This window comes from Solanum dulcamara, chromosome 8 (genome assembly GCF_947179165.1).
Source record: "Solanum dulcamara chromosome 8, daSolDulc1.2, whole genome shotgun sequence".
Classification (NCBI taxonomy): Eukaryota; Viridiplantae; Streptophyta; class Magnoliopsida; order Solanales; family Solanaceae; genus Solanum; species Solanum dulcamara.
This window is the reverse complement of record NC_077244.1, coordinates 2,915,867-2,942,161: the sequence shown is the minus strand read 5'-3', so window position 1 is coordinate 2,942,161 and position 26,295 is coordinate 2,915,867. Positions and strand designations below refer to the sequence as shown.

The following is a 26,295-nucleotide window of genomic DNA, read 5'->3' as shown; positions in this document are numbered from 1 at the left end:
ACATTCCATGTACTGACGCCATTTGGCCTGCATCATTTTATGATGCAGAGACAGGTACTAGAGATCATCAACCGGCGCTCCGTTGAAGATCCACATACACTTTCGGCTAGTTGGTGAGTCCTCCTAGTTTCCGGAGGATGTTGAGCCTTCTTGTACAGTTTTGTTGTCATTTCCCTTATTTTGTTTGTTGGTAGCCATGGACTTGTCATTGGCACCTCTTGGACTTAGATAGAGGCTTCATAGACTGAAGTGTGGGGAGGTTGAACGGTTATTTTTGAGGAGTCTTATTTTATGTGTTTGTTGAGTTGATAAGTGTTTGGCCTTTGGCCTCATATTGTGAATAGCATTTTATTAATTAAGTTTCCACTAAGAGAATGTGATTGAATGAAGGTGTGATTGGACCAGGTGGTTCGCTCGGAGGTCAGAGATGGCCTTCGAGTGTCAGTTACGTCTAAGGTACCCTCCCGAAGCGTGACAAACATGGTATCAGAGCCCATAGTTCAAGTGTCCTAGGGAGTCTATAAAGCCGTGTCTAGTAGAGTCTTGCTTATGGGTGTGTTGTGCACCACACTTATAATCAGGAGGCTATAAGACATTAGGAATTGTTTCACTTCTTTCATACTCTGAATTCGTGCAATAGAGTTAAACTCTATAAAACTTTTTTCTAATTCGTGCGTTTATACGTTACATATAATACCTCCTAATCGTACCGCTAGCCAAAGGAATGTTGATAATGTAGGGATGCCACAGTTAGGGGTACGTCCAGCAAGGGCTAGAGGTCGACCTGCGAGATATGCGGAGACACCTCAAGTGTTTGCTACTCCGCCTGCACCCACGTCAGAGGCAGAATTTAGAGGAGCGATTGCAATGCTCACGCAACTAATGGCTGCCCGAAATGGTAACCCGAGTTTGCCGACTCTTAGCTCTAGTTCCCAAGAGCCATCTGCTGCCACTAGAATTAGAGACTTTTTGAGGATGAATCCGCCGGCATTCACAGGTTCAAAGGTTGATGAAGACCCCCAAAACTATATCGATGAGATGTGGAAAATTCTGAAAGCTATGCATGCTACGGAGATTGAGGGGGTCGAGTTGGTGTCCTATCAACTCAAGGATGTGGCAAATATTTGGTATAACCAATGGGAGCAATGTAGGGGTGAGGATGTTAAACCTGCTAGGTGGGATGAATTTGAGGGAGCCTTTCTTGACCACTTCTTTCCCCGAGAATTGAGGGAAGCAAAAGTGGAGGAATTTGTAAACCTGAAACAGGAGGGTATGTCGGTTAAGGAGTATGGCCTAAAGTTCATCCAGCTGTCCAGGTATGCTCCACAAAAGATTCTAGATGTGAGGTCAAAGATGAAGAAGTTCGTCTCAGGATTAGGGAGGCATGTGAAGAAGGAGTGCAAGGCAACATTGTTGATCTCGGATATGGATCTTTCTAGATTAATGGTGTATGCTCAACAAGTAGAGGAGGAGAAAAGAAAAGACAGAGAAGAGCACCTGAGCAAGAAGGCAAAATCAGCGGGTCATGAGAATGAACAGAGGCAAAACAAGGGCAACAGGTCCTTCTTCCAGAAGAGGCCTCCCAATTATGCCTCATCTACCGCAAGTGCACCTATGCCACAGAACAGGTATGACCGGCAAGGATAGATTCGCCAGAATTTCAGCCCCCAGGGTTCTCAATCCCAGGCCAGTGTAAGTCAAGGGTCGAGGGAGAAGCCACCATGCGGCAAGTGTGGTAGGCTCCACTTGGTAGAATGCAGAGCGGGAAGAGTTGGTTGTTATAAATGCGGTCGAATATACCATTTTCAGAAGGAGTGTCCGATATGGAGGGATAGGGCCCAATTCTCTACCACCGCACCACTAGCTAGGGGTAATCATAGGGGCACTACTTTAAGTACGAGTGGAGGTACAAACCGCCTATATGCCATGGGTAGTCGCCAAGATCAAGAGAACTCTCCAAACGTCGTGACGGGTATGATTTGAGTCTCTTCTCTTGACTGTTATGTTTTGATGGATCCGGGTTCCACATTATCTTTTGTGACTCCTTACGTAGCTAGTAAGTTCAATAAAATTCCTGAATGTCTTAGTGAGCCTTTCTACGTAGCTACCCCTGTTGGTGATTCTGTCTTAGCTGAAAGAGTTTATAGAGGTTGCACTGTGTCAATCCATCACAGGGACACCTTGGCCGACCTAGTTGAGTTGGACATGGTCGATTTTTATGTGATTCTTGGCATGGACTGGTTTTATGTCTGTTATGCCTCTATTGATTATAGAACTCAGGTTGTCAAATTCAAATTTCTGAACGAGGCTGTCATAGAGTGGAGGGGTAGTCCTATTATGCCTAAGGGTAAGTTTATTTCATACCTTAGGGCCAGGAAGCTAATCTCAAAAAGGTGTGTTTATCACATTGTCCGAGTGAAAGATGACAGTATTGAGTCTCCATCCCTTGAGTCGGTTCCAATTGTCAATGAGTTTCTGGATGTCTTTCCTGAATATCTGCCTGGAGTCCCTCCTGATAGAGAGATTGAATTTGGGATCGATATTCTTCCTGATACCCAGCCTATCTCAATTCCTACATATAGAATGGCCCCAGCTAATTTGAGAGAGTTGAAAGAGCAGTTGAAGGACTTATTAGATAAGGGATTTATTAGGCCGAGTGTCTCACCATGGGGAGCTCCGGTCCTATTTGTTCGAAAGAAAGATGGGTCTCTTAGAATGTGTATCGACTACAGGCAGCTGAATAAGGTCACCATAAAGAACAAATACCCTCTCCCCAGAATAGATGACTTATTCGATCAACTTCAGGGTGCCACTTGTTTCTCAAAGATAGACTTGAGATCCGGCTACCACCAGTTGAAGGTGAGAGAATGTGATATTCTGAAGACTGCTTTCCAGACTCGTTATGGCCACTTCGAATTTTTGGTCATGTCCTTTGGGTTGACTAATGCCCCCGCCGCTTTTATGGATCTCATGAACCAAGTATTCAAACCATATCTTGATATGTTTGTGATTGTATTCATAGATGATATTCTGGTTTACTCCAAGAATGAGGAGGAGCATGCCCATCATCTTAGAGTCGTCTTGCAAACTTTGAGAGACCAGGTATTGTATGCAAAGTTCTCCAAATGTGAATTTTGGCTTGCATCAGTGACCTTCCTAAGCCATATTATGTCTAGAGATGGTATTCAGGTTGACGCCCAAAAGATTGAAGCTGTGAAGAATTGGCCCAGACCCACATCCCCGACAGAAATGAGGAGCTTTTTGGGTTTGGCTGGCTATTATCGGAGGTTTGTAGAGGGATTCTCATCCATATCATCACCATTGACCAAGCTGACCCAAAAGAGGGCTAAGTTCCAATGGTCCAATGCTTGTGAGGAGAGTTTCCATAAATTGAAGACCAAGCTAACCACTGCTCCTATTCTAACTTTGCCCGATGGAACAGAGGGTTTTGTGATCTATTATGATGCATCCAGAATTAGTTTGGGTTGTGTGTTGATTCAAAGGGGGAAGGTGATAGCCTATGCTTCAAGACAGCTTAAGGTTCATGAGAGGAATTACCCAACTCATGACCTTGAGCTGGCAGCTGTGGTGTTTGCGCTTAAAATCTAGCGCCACTACCTGTATGGAGTGCATATTGATGTATTCACCGATCACAAGAGCTTGCAATACGTCTTTAGCCAGAAGGAACTCAACATGAGGCAAAAGAGATGGCTTGAGCTACTCAAGGACTATGATATGAGCATCCTCTACCATCCAGGTAAAGCTAATGTTGTTGTTGATGCTCTTAGCAGGTTGTCTATGGGTAGCACTGCCCACATGGAGGAAGGAAGGAAAGAATTGGTGAAGGAGGTACACAGATTAGCCCGATTGGGAGTTCATCTGGAAGAGAACAATGAAGGCGGAGTTACAGTTCAGGATGGGTCTACATCCTTACTTGTGGCAGAGGTAAAGGAGAAGCAAGACCAAGATCCCGTCCTTCTCCAATTGAAGGGAGTCATTCACAAACAAGAGATTATGGTTTTTACCCAAGGGGGAGATGGTGTATTGCGGTACCAAAATAGATTGTGTATGCCAGATGTCGATGATGTTCGAGAGAGGATTATGGCCGAAGTGCATAGTTCTAGATACTCTATTCATCCGGGCTCTACAAAAATGTACCATGACTTGAGGGAAATCTATTAGTGGAGTGGGATGAAGAGATATATTGCGGAGTTCGTTTCCAAATGCCCGAATTGTCAACAAGTGAAGGCTGAGCATCAAAGCCCTTGTGGTTTAGCTCAAAATATAGAAATTCCGGAATGGAAATGGGAGATGATCAACATGGACTTTATCACAGGTCTATCGAGGTCCCAAAAGCAACACAATTAAATTTGGGTGATTATGGATAGAATGACGAAATCGGCTCACTTCTTGGCAGTTAAGACTACTGACACAGCAGAGGATTATGCAAAGTTGTACATACAGGAAATCGTCAGATTGCATGGGGTCCCTTTGTCTATCATCTCAGACAGAGGAGCTCAATTCACTTCCCAATTTTAGAAATCCTTTCAGAGGGGATTGGGTTCGTAGGTGAATTTGAGTACAGCCTTCCATCCCCAGACAGATGGCCAAGCAGAGCACACCATTCAGACATTGGAAGATATGTTGAGGGCATGTGTGCTTGACTTCAAGGGGAATTGGGACGATCACTTACCTCTCATAGAATTTGCATATAACAATAGCTATCATACAAGCATTCAAATGGCTCCTTATGAGGCCTTGTATGAGAGGAGGTGTAGATCGCCCATTGGGTGGTTTGAAGTTGGCGAAGTTGAGTTGATTGGGCCCTATTTTGTCCATCAAGCCATGAAGAAGGTGCGAGTCATTCGAGAGAGGCTAAAGACAGCCCAAAGCCGCCAGAAATCTTACACCGACGTGAGGAGGAGAGACTTAGAGTTTGAGGTGGGAAATTGGGTATACTTGAAAGTGTCACCCATGAAGGGCGTCATGAGGTTTGGAAAGAAGGGGAAATTTAGTCCTCGATATATTGGTCCTTACCAAAATTTGAGACGGATTGGGAGTGTTGCTTATGAGTTGGAGTTACCCTCAGAGTTAGCTTTCATTCATCTGGTATTCTATGTTTCGATGTTGAAGAAGTGCTTAGGCGATCCTTTATTGGTAGTCCCTATTGATAGCATCAGAGTTAAGGATAGTTTATCCTATGAAGAGGTTCCGATCCAAATTCTTGATCGCCAAATTTGCAAATTGAGGAACAAAAAGATCGCCTCAGTCAAAGTCCTGTGGAGAAATCAATTTGTTGAGGAAGCCACATGGGAAGCGGAGGAAGCCATGAAATCTAGATATCCACATCTATTCGTGCTTACCGAGGAGAATGTTGGAGGTAATGTCCATTTCCTTGACATTGAATTCATTGTGCATTTTGAGTCTTGATTGATAATTGATTGAGAATTTGATTGGTTGATTGACTGAATTTTGATTGTGATATGTACTCCGAGTCCATTCTTAGTCCCTCGTCATTCGAGGACGAATGATCCCAAGGGGGAGATAATGTAACACCCCTCAAAAAAAATTCCTAAGATTCGGACCCTTTTTATATTCGTGTAGGGTCTAACTTAATTATTTCGAAGTATGTGCTTGAGTTAAGATGAGTCCCCGAGAAATTAAAAAGTGCTGGAGGTGATGTGGGGTCACGAGGGACCCCTAGGACCAAGCTAAGACCAAGAAGGTTCTTCATGGCTAAGTTTTAGGACGAGTTTGTATGAGAAGTCGACTTCTAACGACCTTATCTTTTGATAGACGGAGATATAGGTGGCCCACGACCTATTAAATTAAAGGTCGTCGAGTCTTCTTTCCAACGCCACCAAGAATGTAAATTTTGGAGTTCGGAGTCGATAGATATGGCGATCCTAAGGTGAACGAGCACAACCGAGATTTTCAGGCCTGGGGTTCAACTACCGGAAATCTGGGCTTGGCGCTGTAGTGGCGCGATACGCCACTATCACGCCAGGAACATGCCTCAGTAGTTTGGCCCCTGGCGCGACGCGCCATTAAAAGTTGTGCAGGGTTTTTCAGGCCAAATTCCCAGAACTCAGAATAATGGCCTTGGCGCTGTAAGGGCGCGACGCGCCACTATCGCGCCAGAAATATGCCTCAGTAGTTTGGTCTCTGGCACGGCGCGCCACTACGAGGTGTGTAGGTTTTAGGCGTATTCAGTCTGGCGCTGCAATGGCGCGATGCGCCACTATCGCTCCAGGTGCATTTTTAGCCTATTTTCAAAACTTTTGAGGAGGGGCAATTTGGGAACTTACCCAAATTATATATATGTTACCCTTGGTCTTTTGGGAACACATTTTTCAGCCTCACTCTCTCTCTAAAAATCCTTAGGAGCTTCTCTCTCTCTCTCTTCTTCTTCTTCTCAATTTCCAACAAAAAGAGTCCAAGAGCTTCAAGATTTGAGTCCTCCATTGAAGACCCAACCACAAGGCTTTCTTCAAGTCTTCACTAAGGTATGTAAGGCTATCTAAAACATGGGTTGAGTCCACCCATGTGCCCTACTCTTGCTTTGAGGTTAGATGTTCATAAAAATAGAGTTTCTTGGTATGGTTTATGCTTGTATGAACTCTGTCCCCTATGTATTTGATTCTATATATGTTGATGTTGTTGAGCCAAGGAATTCCTAAATTGAGCCTTTATGTGAGTATGAGTCGATGAAGATGAAGTTGTTAAATATGTTTTATTAATCTCCTTAACTATGTGGATTATGATAAAAGAGGTTATTTTCCTAAGAAATGTTGCCTATTATAGAGTGTGATTTAAAGTCTTGAGTTGTGATGAGTCTCAAGGATTTCTCAAATAGATAGAGTAAATGATTGGTTATGTCTATATGTTGCTATAATAGTGCATCTAAATTTCTTTTGAAGAGATGATTGAGATTGATCGGATAGTACGATTGGAAGAGATTCGATTGTGATAGAGTTTATGAGTTGACAAGGTTGTAATTAGACATGTCGATATGAGTTGATTGAGTTGACTGGATGGAGTTTTATGAGCATTGAGTCTTAGGAGGAGTATCGAGCACCGAATTGGGCAAGAGTATAGTCCATACTCGAACCCAATACCTGTGTTGCCAAACGTAGGGGGGATTGAACCGTTAAAGTCGGATGCTTCCTCGAGAGTTTTGTCCTGACATTATAGGACTTGGTTGGATTGGATCCGTGATTGATTTACTCGTTCATGCCCTGGCAAAGTATGAACAGACGCGGCAACAACGTCGGCTTGTTGTACTGTCACTGGCTCATAAGTGATAGTTGTCGGTTAAGAGAAACTCCCAAATAGGTCTTTATAGTACTTTGATCAGTTGAGTTGAGGGAGTTGCTATATGCTTATGAGTTAGTCCTGTCTAAACTATTTCTTGTGTAGATTTAGGACATTTGAGTGAGTTGTCCTGTATATATATATATATATATATATATATATATATATGTTGAGATCCTGAGTTGACTGATTCTTCCTTGATGTTCATTTCATTCGGCCATTTTACATACTTGTATATTCCATGTACTGACGCCATTTGGCCTGCATCGTTTTATGATGCAGAGACATGTATTTGAGATCATCAATCGGCGCTCCGTTGAAGATCCACATACACTTTCGGCTAGTTGGTAAGTCCTCCTAGTTTCCGGAGGATGTTGAGCCTTCTTGTACAGTTTTGTTGTCATTTTCCTTATTTTGTTTGTTGGTAGCCATGGACTTGTCATTGGCACCTCTTGGACTTAGATAGAGGCTTCATAGACTGAAGTGTGGGGAGGTTGAACGGTTATTTTTTAGGAGTCTTATTTTATGTGTTTGTTGAGTTGATAAATGTTTGGCCTTCGGCCTCATATTGTGAATAACATTTTATTAATTAAGTTTCCGCTAAGAGAATGTGATTGAATGAAGGTGTGATTGGACCAGGTGGTTCGCTCGGAGGTCAGAGATGGCCTTCGAGTGCCGGTTACGTCTAGGGTACCCTCCCGGGGCGTGACAATAATATTAGGTTTTGATCAAAAAAAAGGGCAGCCCGATGCACTAAAGCTCCCGCTATGCGCGGGGTCCGGGGAAGGGCCTGACCACAAGGGTCTATTGTACGCAGCCTTGCCTTGCATTTCTGCCAGAGGCTGTTTCCAAGGCTTGAACCCGTGACCTCCTGGTCACATAGGTTTTGATCCCTTTTGAGAAATTCTCTTCATCTTCAATGGCTAATGGATGTCTCAGTGTTGCTCTGCTCAGCATGCCCTAATGTATAGACTTGGTGCACTAACATTAATTTAATCAATAAATTAATATTTATTAATTGAAAGAGTGTTTTGATTCAAAAACACGGAGACGAAATTGACGAAATTGATATTTATGCAAATATTTTTTAAAACTTGGTATAATATTATATGTTGGCCAACATGTTAAATGATGTATTTGATTGAATGTTAAGCTATTCATCTAGAAGATTAGAAATCAATTCACAGTTTCACACTCTCTATCTCAGAAACACTCTCTATTTTATTCCGACTTTATAGTATTTTGCTAGATAATATTATTTATTTTATGTTAAACAAAACTTTTGATATATTAGTTTAGCAAGATATTTAGGTGTCTTTCATACTCCAAGAGCCCTTTTTGTTTGGCTAGTTGCCAAGAAAGGTGCAACTTCTACAAGATCCAACAGGTTGTAGTATTAATATCGAAGAAAAATTTAGTTATAACAAATATTATTTTATTTATCTCATAATATTAGTATTCGTGCGATGCGTGGTTGGTATAAAAAAAAATAGTTAAACAAATATTATTTTATTTATTTGATGTGATACATGGTCGGTATAAAAAAATTAGAAATATTATTTTATTTGTTTGACCTAAACAATAGTACAGTATCAGTATACTTTCTATGCTACGATGTTTATGTCATTCTCTATTTATTTTTCTTTGCATTCACACTAATAATAAAAGTAAAACACTAAATGGGATTCCATTTGCATCATGTTGCAAGGTTAAATGAATGTCTTGATTCACATTAATCTTCAAAGAGAATTACAACCAAAGATTAACCATACATGCCCAGAAGTACATGACAAGTCACTAGAGAAAGTTAAAACTGATACAAAATAGGATACACAGGGCAACTTTCTGGCCTCGTATACAGATGACCCGGTGTGCATGGAGCTCTCAGGAAAATGACTTAAGCCAATGGCCACTGAGGTCTTCCAATTCACTTTCTCCCAAGTCCAGTTCACTCAGATTCCTGCAGCAAATTGTGAGTTACATAATTGTAGGTTTTGAGGAGGAGACAAATTGGATAACGAGGAAGCTCACGAGTGGACCGGCAGATCTAAATATTATTACAATCGCTGGTATGCCAGGTTCGGGTAAAACTACTTTGGCGTACAAAGTATACAATGATAAATCAGTTTCAGATAAATCAGTTTCTACTCATTTCGACATTCGCGCATGGTGTACAATACACCAAGAATATTTTAGGAGTTGTTGAACAAAATTTTTAATCAAGTTACTGGATTGGTTCGAAATTGAGTGAGAATATTGATGTTGATGATAAGCTACGGAAACAACTGTATGGAAAGTGGTATCCTATTGTCTTAGATGACTTGTGGGATACCACAACAGGGGATGAGTTAACAAGACCTTTTCCAGACGTTGAGAAGGTAGTAGAATTATTTTTACTACTCGAGAAAAGAAAGTGACTTTGCATGGAAAACGACACATCTCTTAACCTTCAATTGCTCAGACCAGATGAAAGATTGAAGTTATTAGAGAAAAGGGCATTTGGAAAAGAGAGTTGCACTGTTGAACTATTGGGTGTTGGAAAAGAAATAGCCCAAAATTTCATCGTCTTCCTTTGGTGGCTGATCTGATAGCTGGAGTCATTGCAGGTTTGGAAAAGAAAAAGACTTGTGTGGCTTGAAGTTCAAAATAATTTGAGTTCCTTTATTTTAAACAGTGAAGTGTAAGTGATGAATATTATAGAATTATGTTATGACCATTTACAACATCACCAAAAGCCATGCTTTCTTTACGTTGCAACTTTCCACCAGGACAGAGAAAATTCAGTCAATGTTTTGAAAATGGTACGGTGTGCTGAGGAACAGACCGAGATGAAGAATGTGGAAGAAGTGATGGACGTTTATTTGGATAATTTAATTTCCAGTAGCTTGGTAGTTCTTTTCAACGAGATAGGTAAATACCCGACTTTCCAACTTCAGGACTTCTGTTTGAGAAAAGCAAGAAATGAAAAGTTGTTTGTGCATGACTTTCACGTATACTTGAGTGCTTGTTCTTTTTTTGATATGGATACAGATGAACCAATACTGTTAGCAGAGGATACAAAGTTAGAGAACTTGAGATGTTTAGATGAACTTGTGGTTTCCTATTCAAAAGATACAAAAGATATTTTCAAAAGGTTTTCCAATCTTCAATTGAGTCTCAAGAAAGCATGGGATTATTCAACAGAGCGATATTGGTTCCCAAAATTGGATGTCTGTAATGAACTAGAATCGCTTACAGTAGGTTTTATAAGCACAAACACAAATGACAGTGTAGAGACAAATCAGCCATGGGATTTTCACTTCCCATTGAGTTTGAAAAATTTGTGGTCTTCTGACTTTCCTCTGACATCCAATTCACTATCAACAATAGGGAGACTGCCCAACCTTGAAGAGCTGACCCTTGTTGACTCAATTATCCAGGGAGAAAAATGGAACATGGGGGAGGAAGACACCTTTATGAATCTCAATTTTGTTTAACATGAGCCAACTGACTCTTGACAAGTGGGAGGTTGGGGAGGAATCCTTTACCATGCGTCAGAAATTAGTACACTGGGGATGTCGTAAGCTTGAGGAGATTCTGCCTAGTTTCGGCGATATTTATTCATTAAAAATTGAAAGACTTGTAGAGAGCCCTAAACTTGAATATTCCGCTAAGAACATTAAGGAATATGCTGAAGATATTAGGGGAGGGGACGAGCTTCAGGTCCTTGGCCTTAATAATATCTCGTTATTTAAGCACCATGCGTGAAAAGTAGTGAGCGCTCTTACCTTGGGAAATATGTAAGTATAGACGGAATTTATTACATATTCCATTTAATTTTATGTGGTAGAGTTTGACTGGACACCGAGTTTGAAAAAGGAAGGAACTTCTAGTCTTAAACATGCCATGTCATATTTGTGGCTATAAAAGCATGTCATTAAAGGTAAAATGAGAAATTTATAATTAAATTATTTTCAATTATAGAAAGGCGTTGTACTATTAAAAACATGCTAAAAAGAAAAAGAGTGCCACATAAAATGGAGCAAGTTCTTTTCTTCTTTTATTCCGATTTCTTCAACCAGTGTAATTTTCTTTGCAGAGGGCGTGTAAGGAATAGAGATACAATTTTCTTTGCCAGTACATCAGCCTTAGAGGGCCAAGATAAATCCTCAGACAACTCTATTGTGGTGAATAAGTACTCTTGTCAAGTTTCCCCCTTTTTTTCTTCATTTTGTGTGCTTTATAGTTAAAAACCAGTAGTCTTGCTAAGTATTCCAAAATTTGTTCTTTCAAAATTGTTGTTCTTGTATACTCTCTTTTCTTTTTGGTGTGGCTTAAATTGTTTGTATATCATATGTTACTCCTCAAGTCCATCATATAGTACATTATTGCAAATCTTATTGTGTATAAAGCAAATACACTAAAAAAGGGCATTCAAAAAAGAAATGAAGCAGAAAGTAGTACCTATCATCAGTTGCTTCGCTTTCAGAACTTCAGTTTCAGGCGTGACCGTGATGAACCTGTTCTGCAAACCACACATTAATTAAATTGACATCATTTAATGGAATACCTATCTGAGATATACTACTCCTCAAATAGATAGAAAATGACAATACAGAAGATAACAAATAGCATTGGAAATGCTATTCCTAAACTTATAATGTGTACATATAAGGGTAACTCACACTATTTATCATATCAAGAGACCAGTAATACCAGATTTTCAAGATAAAGAATAGTGGAAAAACAATCAAAATATCAGAAGTGATGTACCTCCTCGATAAGCCAGCATGAAAACCCAAGCAACGTTTTGATTTTCATTTTTCATCTTCCACAATTGCATTGGATTCCTTTTCATGTGAGGTGATAAACCGAAATTGTATCAAAGTTATAACATAGCCAAATAAACCAAGCGAAAGAAATATTCACTTCTTGTTTTCCGCATGAAGCTCTGGTATCATGTCAAGGACGGAAGGATTCTCACTTATACAGTTTACCAGTAAATTTGCTGTAGTTGCATCAAATGAGAAGCCCCTTCCAGTCATTTCCTTCATAAAAGTTACCATTTCATTTATTTTCATGCACCTAAGATATCCTCGCATAATAACATTGTAAGTGACATTGTTTGGAAGACAATTGTTCCCCTCCATTTTTCTAAGCATATCTTTAGCTTCATCTAACAACCCTTTTAGACAAAATCCAGTTATCATTGTATTGTATGTTATCACATCCGGAAGCAATCCCATTGAATAAAGCTTCTCAAAAATAGCATGAGCTTTATCGAGTTCACCATTTTTACACAATCCATTAATGATAATATTGTAAGATATAATATCAATATTTTCTTTCTTTCCAACCAACTTATTAAAGAGTGACATAGCTTCTTCAACAAGCCCGTACTTAAAATAACCATCAAGCAAAGTGTGATGAGTGCATAAGTTAGGTACTGGTCCAGTAGATACCATCTCAATGAACAATTGTTTTGCATCACCAGTTCTTCCAATTTCAAACATACCATGCAAGATAGTATTGTAGGTAACAATATCAGGTTTTGATCCCTTTTGAGAAATTTCACGAAACAATTGCATGGCCTCGGCGAGTTTCCTTTTCTTACAGTATCCATTTATTAGTATGCTATAGCTAAAACTGTTAGGTTCAATGCCCTTATCTACCAAGCTATCAAAAATTCTCCTCGCTCTATCTAGTTGACCACGCAAACAATACCCATCCATTATAGCACTGTAGGTGATAATATCAGGCTCTACACCCTTTTCGACCATGTGTTTCATTACTTCCTCGGCATCTTCAACTTTCCCTTCTTTGCATAGTCCATCAGTAAGTATGCTGAAGGTGAGCACATTTGGAGAAATATTAAGGTTCACCATCTCAGATAACATAATCTTAACCCTTTCCCACTGACCAATCCTACACAAACCATCAATTAATGAACTATACGTGACTATGTTTGGAGGAATGCCTCTCTGCTTCATCTCATTCAAAAGAGTGATAGCAGCATCTAAGTTTCCATCTTTGCAAAGGGCATCAACAACAATGTTGTAGATACATGTGTCGGGCTTAGTGTTCCCTTGTTCCATTAAACGGAGCAAACTTAAAGTTTTTTCAGTATGCCCCCTTTTGCTAAGCCCATTCATGACGGTTGCATACATGACTTCGTTGGGCTCACAAATCTTCTCTCTCACCAATTTTTTGAACAATTCAACTGCATCTTTAATCTTATTTTCAGCAAAGATTCCCCTAATTAGAGTGGTAAAGGTGACAACATCAAATGGAATGCCACTCTTCAAGTAAATGGGTAACACCGAAAATGCATAATCAGAACGATGCATCAGACAATAACTATTAATCACACCACTCAATATGAATTCACTAATTGGGATACCCAATTTCTGCATTTCTCGAAAAAGAGAAAGGACAGCAGTGTAATACTTCATACTTATCATATTGTTAAACAATTTAGAGAAATGGACAAGTGAAGGAAGAGGTTTCATTCTAACCATTTGACGGAAGAGATTCACAGCATCATCTAAACTCTTTACTTTGTCAAAATTGCTACTGTTTAACCCAACTTTACCCTTTCCTGAAATGGATTTATCAGAATAATCTCTTACTGTAATTGCGGAAGCAGAATGTGAATTAGGGAAGAAAGAGATAAAGGGAATAGCATTGCCATTTCGCAGAGAAATTCTCTTCATCTTCAATGGCTAATGGATGTGTGAGAGTTGCTCTGCTCAGCGTGCCCTAATTATAGCCTTTGTGCTTTTTGGAAATTTTTAGAATATTTAACAAGTGAAAAAGTGAATAATTCTTATAAATTATTACTTTTTCTAATGTAATTTATATCATTTTTTTTAGTTATCCCAAAAAAAAAATGTCATGCTTCCTTGTTCAATTTTAGTTATTACATATTTTTTTTAAATAATGATTAATATAAGTATATGTTTATTATTATTATTATCATATTAATTGATATATAGTGTTAGATCTTAGCTCTATCTTTGAGTTAGAGGTTACATTTATATACACTTTATCCTCTCCACTAAGAGTGTGCATCAATCAGTTCGGTTCAATTTTATATATTATCGGTTCAGTTTATCGATTAGAAAAAGATAACTACAACAGAGATTTGAAACATAACCTTTGTCTAAAAACTTGAGTCCGGGAGAGGATAGTTTTCTGAGATCCAAAGCAAGGTTTAGTTTTCTGAGAAATTCTCATCATCTCCATTGCCAAATTGCTCAATAATTTTCAATTCCCCAACCGCGTGCGAAAAACGCAATCGACCAATAAATCTAGCCAAAAAAAATGATGAGTTAGGGGTTAATGAGTTTTTAATGATTTTATAAATAAAAAATTCATTGTTGATTTTTTTAATATTGGGCTGTTAGCCCAATATTCTGAAGGAAATATTATCAGAAAAAATACTTTTTAATAAATAATTACTGATTTTAGCGATACTTTTTATTTATTACCATTCATAGCTTTTTGGAAATTTTTAGAATATTTTTCAAGTAAACAAGTGAATAATTCTTATAAATTATTACTTTTTCTAATGTACTTTATATCATTTTCTTATAAAAATGTCATGCTTCCTTGTTCAATTTTTTAGTTATTACATATTTTTTAAGAAATAATGATTAATATGAATATATGTATTATCATATTAATTGATATATAGTGTTAGATCTTGGCTCTATCATTGAGGTAGAGGTCACGTTTGTATACACTTTATTCTCTCCACTAAGGATGTGTATCAATCAGCTCGGTTCAATTTTATGGTGAAGGAGTTTACATACACACGATCCTCCCCAATCTTGCTTGCAGGAATATATTGGATCTACTGTTGTTGTTTTGTTTTTAATTTTTGTGTGACGGTATCCAATTTTTTAAGAATAATAATTTATGTCATGTATTATTTAATATTTAACATAAAGACAAATACTCTGAATATTGTTTTACATAACAAAAGTTACATGGCTAGTAACATGAAAATTCACTTGCTATTGATAAAGAAAATACATTATCCATCGTACGCATTCAAATACTCCAAATATGTGGATAAATTTACATTATCCATCGTACGCATTCAAATACTCCAAATATGTGGATAAATTCAAATAAGTTAATTTGAATTTGAAATGATTTTTGAGAATTTACATGAATGTCCAATTTTTACATAAAATAATCTTCAAATCTCCACAGCTCTGGTAAAATAAATTATCTCAATAAACAAAGATTTTTCAATATATTCTTATTGAGAACATGAGAATGAAGGAATGATCAATAGGTGTCCAATACCATAAAAAATAATGTAATAGCATGGACAATGTCTTCAATGGACCACTTTTTATCATACCACTCTTAATCAACTATTGAGATATGCTTAATGTGGCTATCTGTCTTAATCAATTATTGATATACTCTTGACGTGGTTATCTGTCAAGTGTAGTGTTGTATCAGAAAGATAAAAATATAATAATGAAAAAAAATAAAGTGTGAGAAGTCATTGACCTTAAAAAATAGTTGAGGTGTATTATACACATATATATGCTCGTATTTCTTAAGTATATACTAAAACCAAAATAGGCATTGCAAATCGATAGTCACTTTCAAAGAAGATAAATTTATAGTGGTCGAAGAAAGAAAGCTATTTAGAAAAAATAATACATATCTCATTTTGAATTTCAAATAGAAATTTAGGTTTAAGATTTCAATAAAACTAAAATCTATCTTAGAAATAACAATAAAAAGGGCAGCCCGGTGCACTTAAGCCCGACCACAAGAGTCTATTGTACGCAGCCTTACCTTGCATTTCTGCCAGAGGCTGTTTCAACTCAAAAAATAAAAATAGTCTTTTATTTGAAGGTCCTTCCCAAACAACGATTTCAAATCACTTACTTAGAAATATTAACCATATATCTTAGAAGATTATATTTTTTTTAGATAAATCCTCAATTGACTTGGCAAAAATAAAACTTTTCTATACAAGATTGAATTTTAAAATAACATATAACCACAGGGTAAGAAGAAACTCGATAAGGGGAGGCAAAATAATGAGAGACAAAGTTTAATGAATATTTAAAATATATACCAATTTATTAGATATTTGAACCACTCAATTATGTGCTTTTATATGATTTCATTTTTTCCCCGTATTCTTTTGAGCTTCCCTTTTCATGGTTCTTTAACCTTTTCATTTCTTTTTATTTCTTTGTGTCTATTTTTATTTATCTATCATATTAAAAACATGTATTCATTTTTACTTGATCAATTTTAAAATATTTATCTTATATTTTATTATTAAGTACTAGTTATTTTTAATTCAATTTTTAATGAGTGAGATGTCTTATAATAATTAGGAGTGATATAATAATTTTTTCTATTATTTTTTAAAGAATGTACTAAATCAAATATAAATAAGTAAATATGAACGAAGGGAGTGATTTAATAGAACAAATGTTGAGATTTGTTGCTCTAAGTCAAAACTTTATGTTTATTAGTATTTTTAAAAAAATCAATATTATTCACAATCAACATAAGCAATATTACGTGGATGTATTTAAGAAAATTATTGGGTTTAATTGATAGGTTGAATCGGAAATAGAGGGAAAAGAAGTGAAGGGAAAAGAGAGCTATTCCCTCTTGCTTTACGAAATAAGCATTTGTCCCACATAGGTGGTGGAAAGAAAAAATCTCCTACTTAAAAGTAGAATCACCCATTCATGTTGCTAAAGAGTCAAGAAGAGGGTCTCCCCTCACGCCGTCGTCGTCGTCTTCATACGAAAATTTCTGAAAAACAATCTTCTTCTTCTTCTCTGCACTTCCTAAAACTCGTGTATTATACTGCCTTCGAGTGGTTCACAATCACCATAATTTATTGTACCGCTATTCTGGTGAGTAAGTTGTTCTATCTTGGGAGGAAAGATTTCAAAACCTCGGGTACATTGAGGGGAATAATTTCCTTAAAGACACACTTTGCATTCAGTGGGCTCGATTTTTGTTCTTATACTGTTCTTATTTTCAGTTTCTTTCCATTTTCAGAGATTATTGTTACTGTTTTAATATTTTATAATACATTTTACTAACAATTTTAAGAAAATTACTATCGTTTTTGTGTTTCTGATTAAACTGTATTCTGTTTTGGAGACTAAAACCTGTGTGGTTTTCCACTCCATATGAAATTTGGTATTCTGACTTGAAGAGTATAAAAACTTCGTTGGAATATTAAAGTTCATAATTGTACAAGATTTGAAGAATATAAAAACTTCATCGTTGCTATTATAAAAAGTTTGACATTCTGAAGTATTAAAATAGTTTATCTATTTTGACATTGAAAAGAAATGGCAAGTGAAACTGCTACTACTTCTGCGACTTTTGCTGCAACAAGCCGCACTGCTGTGCCACTAGCGGAAAAATCAGAAAAAAATTCTAGAGCCAACTTCAAAGGATGGCAGCAAATGGTGTTCTTTTGTATTACCACTCTTGGTGTGCAGAAGTTCACCAACGAAGACCCTTCTGTGCCTGCTGTTGATATGCTGGCCAATGAAACATTTATGATTACTGAGGCATGGACGCACGCGGATTTTCTGTGCAAGGGCTACATTCTAAGTGCTTTGGATGATGATTTGTACAATGTCTATAGTGGTGTGAAAACTTCTAAAGAATTGTGGAATGCACTTGAGAAGAAGTATAAGACTGAAGACGCATTCTTGAAAAAATTTATGGTTGCTAAGTTTCTAGACTATAAAATGATAGATAGAAGAATCGTTGGAACCCAAGTTCAAGAACTACAACTTATTTTTCATGAACTTATTACTGAAGGTATGGTAGTTAATGAAGCATTTCAAGTGGCTGCAATGATAGAAAAGTTGTCTTCTTCTTAGAGAGATTTCAAAAATTATCTAAAGCACAAGCGCAACGAAATGAAGTTGGAAGATCTTGTAATTAGTCTCAAGATTGAGGAAGATAATAAAACAGCCAAAAAGAAGTCGTGTGGAAATTCAACGATTATGGGAGCGAACATCGTTGAAGATGTTGCCCCAAAGAATAAGAAAAAGAAGAAACCTTTTGGAAAGAATAAGGAGCAGAACAAAAAAAAATTCAAGGGCAATTATTATAATTGTGAGAAAGCTGGCCACAAAGCCCCAAATTGTCATCTCCAAAGGACAATGGAAAGGGACAAGCCAATATGGTGTAGAATAAAGAAGACATGGATGATCTATGTGCAATGCTACCGGTATGCAACCTGGTAGGAAATTCCAAAGAATGGTGGCTTGATTCAAAAGCTACGTCGCATGTTTGTGCAGTCTGAGAAGACTTCGCTACTTATTCCCCTGCTACTCCTGATGCGACTATCTATATGGAAAATTCTGTAATGGCTAAGATTGAAGGATATTGCAGAGTATTTCTAAAATTGACATCCGACAAGGTGGTGATGCTGAACAAAGTTAATCATGTTCCAGAAATGCGAAAGAACTTGGTTTCTGCCAGTCTTCTTATCAAGAATGGATTCAAGTGTGTTCTAGTTTCAGACAAAGTAGTTGTCAGTAAGAATGAAATGTATTTAGGAAAAGGCTATCTCACCAAGAGTCTTTTCAAACTAAATGTAATGGATGTTGATGATAATAATGTTCAAGCTTCTTCTTACTTACTTGAGTCAAATAATTTATGGCATTCACGTTTAGGACATGTCAATCATAAAACTTTGCGAAAACCGATTAACTTAAATGTATTGGCTAACTTTGATTGTAATAAATCAAAATTTCAAGTATGTGTTGAATCTAAGTATGCTAAGAATCCTTATAAATCTATTGAAAGGAATTTCAGTCCATTAGAATTGATTTACACAGACATTTGTGATATGAAGTCAACACCAACTCGTGGTGGGAAAAGTATTTTATAACTTTTATTGATGATTTCACTAGATATTGTTATACGTATTTGGTTAATCGTAAGGATAAAGCAATTGATGCATTTAAGCAATACAAGAACGAAGTGGAAAACCAATTGAACAAAAAGATAAAAATGATTAGAAGTGATAGGGGTGGAGAATACGAATCTCCTTTTACAGAGATATATTTAGAATATGGAATTATTCATCAAATTACTGCCCCCTACACACCACAATCAAATGGAATTGCGGAAAGAAAATATCGAACATTAAAAGAAATGATGAATGTTTTATTAATAAGTTCCGATTTACCACAGAACTTGTGGGGGGAAGCTATCCTTACAGCTAATCAAATACTCAACAGGGTGCTCCACAACAAAACACAATATATTCCATATGAACTATGGAAAGGAAGAAACCTCAACTTGAAATATTTCAAAGTGTGGGATGTTTAGCAAAGGTCCAAGTTCCTTTGACCAAAAGGGTAAAAATCGGACCAAAAACCGTGTATTATGTTTTTATTGTCTATGCTACAAACAACAAAGCTTGTCGATTTTTGGTTCACAAATCGGACAATCTCGAAATTCATGTTAATACCATAATTGAATCAGATAATACTGAATTCTTTGAAAATATTTATCCGTATAAAACAGAATGTGAGTTCTCAAGTGAAAGATCTAAGCGACCGCGAGAAGAACCAAAGAAAAGTAAACCAACCAAAAAGGATCCAAGGCGTAGCAAATGTTAAAGGATAGCTACTTCCTTTGGATCAGATTTGTGACATTCTTGCTTGAAAATGAGCCTCAAACATTTAAAGATGCAATGTCTTTTTCTGATTTAACATGTCATGACCCAAATTCGGGTGTGATGGCACTCATCTCAACCCACCGAGATAAGTCAGCCCAATACCCAATGAAAAGTAGATGCGGAAGAAAAAGAAAGGAATTAAAATTTAACTTAAGAAAAAATGCGTAAAATAAACTCAAAATCCCCCAAGATTGGTTGTCATGTGTACAATCCACTAATACATTACCGAGTATAAAAGAAAATACAGTCACAATGTCTTTGTCTCTAAAATAGGACTAAAACATAATAAAAGAGTAAGAGGTATCCGCTAGATGGATGTAACAGTTACCTCAACACTTGAGATGATAGCCTCCAAATTGGTAGAAAATACTAGGAGATCAAGCAAGTTCGGGCTTACAACCTACACAAGTGTAGAAGTAAGGGGTGAGTACCAAACAACACGGTACTCAGCAAGTGGACAACTAAAACTAAGCAAAGCTCAATAGATACAAGTACTCATGTCCTCCCAACCAACCCTCATTAACTACAACCTGCATAAAATCAGCCCAACTCTATACTCGTACAATAATAACAGTAATACAATCCACGAATACTCATCAATAGTCTCATCAATGAATCATATAAAGTCAAGTTCAGCATATACAGAGCAATAAATGGGTAAACATGAATTCACAAATATCAACAAAATGCGATGCAATGCAATGAGATGATTCATGTCTGTCCTATCGGTACACATCCGCTGAATTACAGTTCAAAACTCATGGGGGACATTTTTATCCATGTAACCTACCACAGAGCGTGTGGATCATCCCCTTAATATACATATCCTACCACGAAGCATATGGCCCGACCCCTTTATTTCATAATACCTGCCACGGAGCATGTGACCCAACCCTTTTGTTTCATAATACCTGTTATGGAGCGTGTGGCCCGACCCCTTTTATTTCATATCATTTTCAATCTCAACACAATATGTCAGAACTAATGCAATTAATTCATGTTCATATAATTCACGATAATAACATGACAACAATAATAATTTTCCTATCTCACATCAACATAGTCATTTTATATGTCCAAAATAAACCCATAATCACAACATATCAATTTCACCAAAACATGTCATTAGATCACCATTGTATACCCCTAATCTCCATTTTTAAAGCTAATCATAGAGTCAATAACCCAGTCCAATTCTCATTACTCTCCAGTATGCATAACACGGAAATACAAGCATCTATAAGCTTAAACCGAGGTTTAGAGATTTATTTGTCTTAATTAATCAAGCAATCACTCTAGGACTTGAGCCTTCTCTTTTCGTTGGGCCTCCAAATCAATATAATCTAGTCAAATAAATAATCACAATAAGATTTTCGAAACTAACAACACCCTTATTAGCATATGTCTAGCCTAGACCCAAAAATTTAAGCAAATCTATAAACATGTTCCTAATCTTGATGCCACTTAACATGTCAACTCCTATATTTGCTGAATATCAAAACTAGGGTTAAACTTTAATTAAATTGAATAATCACTTTAAAACTTGAAACTTTTGTAATGCTTCCTAACGATCAAAATATGTTCAAATACATAATCTTCATAAGAATACGAATCCAATGACACTCATATTGTTATATTTATTTTCGGATCAAAATTGGGTCAAGAAGTCATTCCAAGTCATTGAAATCAAATATGAAATTTTCTTTTTGATTATGTTCACTCATGATAAAATAAACTCACATGTTAAATTTCAGCTAAAACGGATCGTTATTCGACCCCCAAATCAAGATTTTATGTGAAAAACCCTAGGATCATATTTTCTTATTTCAGTGTTATTTCTCCACCAATATACCCTAAAAATATGTTCATAATCACATGAAAATTTAATGGAAAGGATGAGAATAATTACCTTGACGCTTTGGAATGAAAATCCCTATTTTTCTCTTCTCCTTTATTTTTCTCTTCTCCTTTATTTTTCTTTTCCCCTTTCTTTTCTTTCTTCCTCCGTATATTTTTGTTTTCCAGTTTTCTGCCGCCGCTACGTTATACTCGTTTACATCTTATATATATATATATATATATATATATATATATATATATATTATTCTATTTTTATTTTCTTTTATAATTTTTTTTATTTTTTTCTTTTTCTTATTAATTATGTACTAAAATAACAAACCCTACTAACCTATTTTATTAAATATAAGAAAAGTGATATAAGTATTAGATAAATTAACACTTTATCCCATCAATTAAATTAATTATTTAAAATCACCCATCAATTAATTAAATGAAGTTATCGAATAGTCCAAAATTTCTAATTTAAATGTACGGAAGAAGTCTTTTATGAAGAGAAGATGACTCGTTCTCAAAATGACAAAATGAGTCATTACATAACATTTTAGAAAAAATAATCAATAGTGAGATTCAATCAATTTTGAACAACCATACACGGGAATTGGTTGATCTTCCTCCTGAAAATAAATCTTTAGGATCAAAATGGATTTTTAAAAGGAAAATGAAAGTTGATGGCACTATTGACAAATATAAGGCAAGACTTGTAGTCAAAGGATATAGACAGAAAGAAGGCCTTGATCACTTTGACACATATTCGCCAGCGACAAGGATAACATCTATTCGGGTGTTAGTGGCACTGACAGCTGTATATGGTCTTGAAATCCATCAAATGGATGGCAAGACGGCTTTTTTAAATGAAGAATTGGAGGAATAAATTTACATGGAACAACTTGAGGGTTTCGTAGTTCCTGGTAAAGAAAGGAAAGTCTGCAAACTTGTTAAGTCACTTTATGGACTTAAACAAGCACCTAAATAATGACATGCGAAATTTGACCAAACAATGTTGGCAAATGAATTTAGGATTAATGAATGTGACAAATGTGTTTACATTAAAAATACTCCAAATCATGAAGTCATTGTTTGTTTATATGTTGATGACATGTTGATAATGAGAAGAGATATTATCGATGTAAATGCTACGAAGCGTATGCTTGCTACCAAATTTGACATGAAAGACTTAGGGATTGCTGATTTGATCTTAGAAATTAGGATTCATAAAACTCCACAAAGTCTAGCATTATCACAGTCACATTATATTGAAAATATACTTGTTAAGTTCAAGTATTTAAATTTCAATGTTACAAAGATTCCAATTGATGTAAGCTTTGCACTTCAAAAGAATGAAGGTGAAAGTGACTCACAATTGGCCTATGCATGAGTTTTGGGAAGTTTGATAGATATTATGAATTGTACACGACCAGATATAGCATGTGCTATTAGCAAGCTGAGTCGATTTATGAATAATCCCAATCAAACTCATTGGATGGCAATGAAATGAGTATTGGGGTGTTTGAAACACACCCAAAACTATGCTTTGCATTATAATAAATATCCCATAATAATTGAGGGATATAGTGATGCAAACTGGATTACCAGATCATCTAAAGTTAAATCCACGAGTGGATATGTTTTCACTGTTGGTAGAGGAGAAGTGTCTTGGAATCATCAAAACAGACATGCATCGCCTGTTCTACAATGGAATTTGAATTTATAGCTTTAGACAAGGTCGGTGAAAAAACTAAATGGCTCTGAAATGTTTTGGAAGATATTCCATTTTTTTCCAAACCTTTGGCACCTATATGTATATATTGTGATAGCCAAGCGGCAATAGGTAGGGCAGGAAGCGTTATGTATAACGGAAAATCGTGTCACATTCTACGGCGAAACAATACTGTTAGATAACTACTCTCTAGTGGTGTTATCACTATTGAGTACGTAAACTCAAGAGATAATGTATCGTATCCACTAACAAAAGGCCTATCTAGAGAGGTTGTTGAAAGATTATCGAGGGAAATTGGGTTAGGGCCTAAGACAAGTCATCATGGTGGTAACTCTACCTAGTAAACTGGAGATCCCAAGAACTAGGTTCAAAGAGATCAAACAAAGTTATGAATGGGGTTCAACATTGTCAAATAACTCAACTCATTCTCATGATGATGACAATATTCTGAAACAAGGATAAAACCTTAAGGCTTTTTACTAAGTTAATAAAGCATTAACATTTTTTAATGATTATCTAAGTCTGACAGAAAATGACTAGATAGTGTGTCTATAGGACTACACGTTTAGAAATCACCTATGCGAGTGTGAAGTATAAGCCGCTTCAAGGGGAATGACGGTAAATGCCCATTCTCTATGCATTCACGAAATGAGGCGGTGTTCATGGATGAAACGAACACAACCGTGAGAACCATAGATGGTTTAGGATTAATTGTGTGACTTATATTGTCTAGTTATACAATAAAGTTCAACGGTTCAAAGATATCGCATCTACCGATTGATCGAGTATATCCTATATAAGTTCACTATGGAAAGTTCAAAGGGAAAACCTACTTATCCAGATGCAATTAATCTTCACTTGTATATCACACATTTATCCGTGCATTCCTTTATCTTATAGTCATTTCCCATTCATGTGGGGGATTGTTGGGTTTAATTGATAGGTTGAATGGGAAATGGAGGGAAAAGAAGTAGAGAGAAAAATGAGTTGTTCCCTCTTGCTTTATGAAATAAGCATTTGTTCCACATAGGTGGTGGAAAGAAAAAGTCTACTACTTAAAGGTAGAAGCACTCTTTCATGCTGCTAAAGGGTCAAGAAGAAGGTCTTCCCTCGCACCGTCATCGTCGTCTCCATACGAAAATTTCTGAAAAACAATCTTCTTCTTTTTCTTCTGTGCACTTCCTAAAACTCGTGTGTTATACTGCCTTCGAGTGGTTCGCAGTTATCATAATTTGTTGTACCGCTATTCTGGTGAGTAAATTGTTCTATCCTGGGAGGAAAGATTCCAAAATCTTGGGTACGTTGAGGGAAATAATTTCCTTAAGGACACACTGTGCATTCAGTGGGCTCGATTGTTTTTCTTATATTGTTCTTATTTTCAGTTTCTGTCCAGTTTCAGTCTTTTATTTTCAGAGATTATTGTTACTGTTTTAATATTTTACAATATAGTTTACTAACAGAAATTACTTACATGCACATATATCTCTTTAGTCTTCAATATTAAAGGAAAAAAAATCCATGTTGTTGTATTAAAACTCTTTAGGTTTTATACATTTTATTCTTTTTCAATTAAAGTAAAAAATAGAAATAGGAATTTATGTGTAAAAATATACTTTTAGTTTGAAAACCTCAAAATTGGTTTATACACTTTACTCATTGTTGATGTTTTTGAGAAACTTATAATTACTAAAAAAAATTTAATTTATGTGATAATATATAGCTGGGAGTAAAATTTAACAAAGAAAATTCTGGAACATGTATTTTAAAATAATTCATTTATGATCATGTAATGATAATCATCTCATGAAGGATGATATAGAAAATTTAAAATCAAATTATTTTTGAATATTAAAAAAAATTCTATGACAAAATAAAAAGAAGAAAATATCATCATAAAAGAAGGACAATCAAACAATTTGCAAAAAAATAAAAAAAAATAGTTGGCTTCCAACAATATTAATAATTTTTTTAATGCTTTCTTAATTTCTTAAAGCAATACTTATTCTGAACCAAAATGGATAAAAGGAATATAATGTTACAAATATTTTCTTTTTGTGGTCTAATTAGGATTAGGGGAAGTTGAAATGTGAGAGAAAATTATAAAATTGAGAATTAAACTCTCGTCAATAAGTTGAAAGTTTTTAATCCAAAAAACAAGATAAAAAATAGATCAAGACAATTGAAAAATGCAAAAGGAGGAAGAACAAAATTAAAAACAAACATAACTTTTAAAAGACAACTGTTATTTGTAGAGGTAAAATTATTTGTGAGATAAAAATGCATGAAATATATATTATACAACTATATAAATTTGAATTTTTTTAAAAGATAAATTTCAAAAATTTCATAAACTATATATATATAAAATTATTTTTGAAAATCTATTCCCAAAATTTATCGCCAACGGAAGCAAAGCAAAGTGTTGTTTAGGTGGTGCAAGTGTGCAGAAGTGAATTTTCAGTGATTTCGCTACAACTTACTAGTGTATTCCTAGACTAAGAATATGACACTGAAGAAGCAAGCTCAGGAGATCACCCGAAGGTAGTAGTGAAAGATTTAATGTATTCCAACCATGCAAGACCACAGGCAAGATTTACTACATGGTTGCAATTACAAGGAAAGCTATTAACGGTTGACAGACTCCTGAAATGGGGGTTGGAGATAGAGGAGAAGTGCAGCCTATGTCAACTACATAATGAGACTAGAGAAC

At 36.1% G+C, this 26,295-nt stretch overlaps 1 protein-coding gene and 2 pseudogenes across 4 annotated transcripts; 2 read left to right on the top strand and 1 right to left on the bottom strand.

Moving 5' to 3' along the window:
- Window positions 1-8,990: 8,990 nt before the first annotated feature.
- Window positions 8,991-14,056, bottom strand: LOC129899326 (pentatricopeptide repeat-containing protein At1g12300, mitochondrial-like). 4 transcript variants are annotated; one of them, XM_055974256.1, is made up of 3 exons: window positions 12,067-14,056; window positions 11,758-11,818; window positions 8,991-9,274 (listed from the first exon to the last, which is right to left on the bottom strand). In XM_055974256.1, exon 1 carries the CDS (start codon window positions 14,004-14,006, stop codon window positions 12,219-12,221), a length of 1,788 nt encoding a protein of 595 aa, XP_055830231.1. In that variant the 5' UTR covers window positions 14,007-14,056; the 3' UTR covers window positions 8,991-9,274; window positions 11,758-11,818; window positions 12,067-12,218. The 4 variants fall into 4 exon arrangements, with proteins under 4 accessions (XP_055830231.1, XP_055830232.1, XP_055830233.1 ...); XM_055974257.1 differs by having other exon boundaries at window positions 11,758-11,813; XM_055974258.1 differs by lacking the exon at window positions 8,991-9,274 and having other exon boundaries at window positions 11,709-11,818.
- Window positions 9,176-9,906, top strand: LOC129898908 (putative late blight resistance protein homolog R1A-3; annotated as a pseudogene).
- Window positions 14,057-17,651: 3,595 nt separating the features above from the next.
- Window positions 17,652-19,550, top strand: LOC129898905 (uncharacterized; annotated as a pseudogene).
- The last annotated feature ends 6,745 nt before the right edge of the window (window positions 19,551-26,295 follow it).

What these genes read in the sequence shown, in the direction of transcription:
- LOC129899326 (XM_055974256.1), bottom strand. Translation starts at nt 14,006, where the DNA reads ATGAAGAGAATTTCTCTGCGAAATGGCAATGCTATTCCCTTTATCTCT.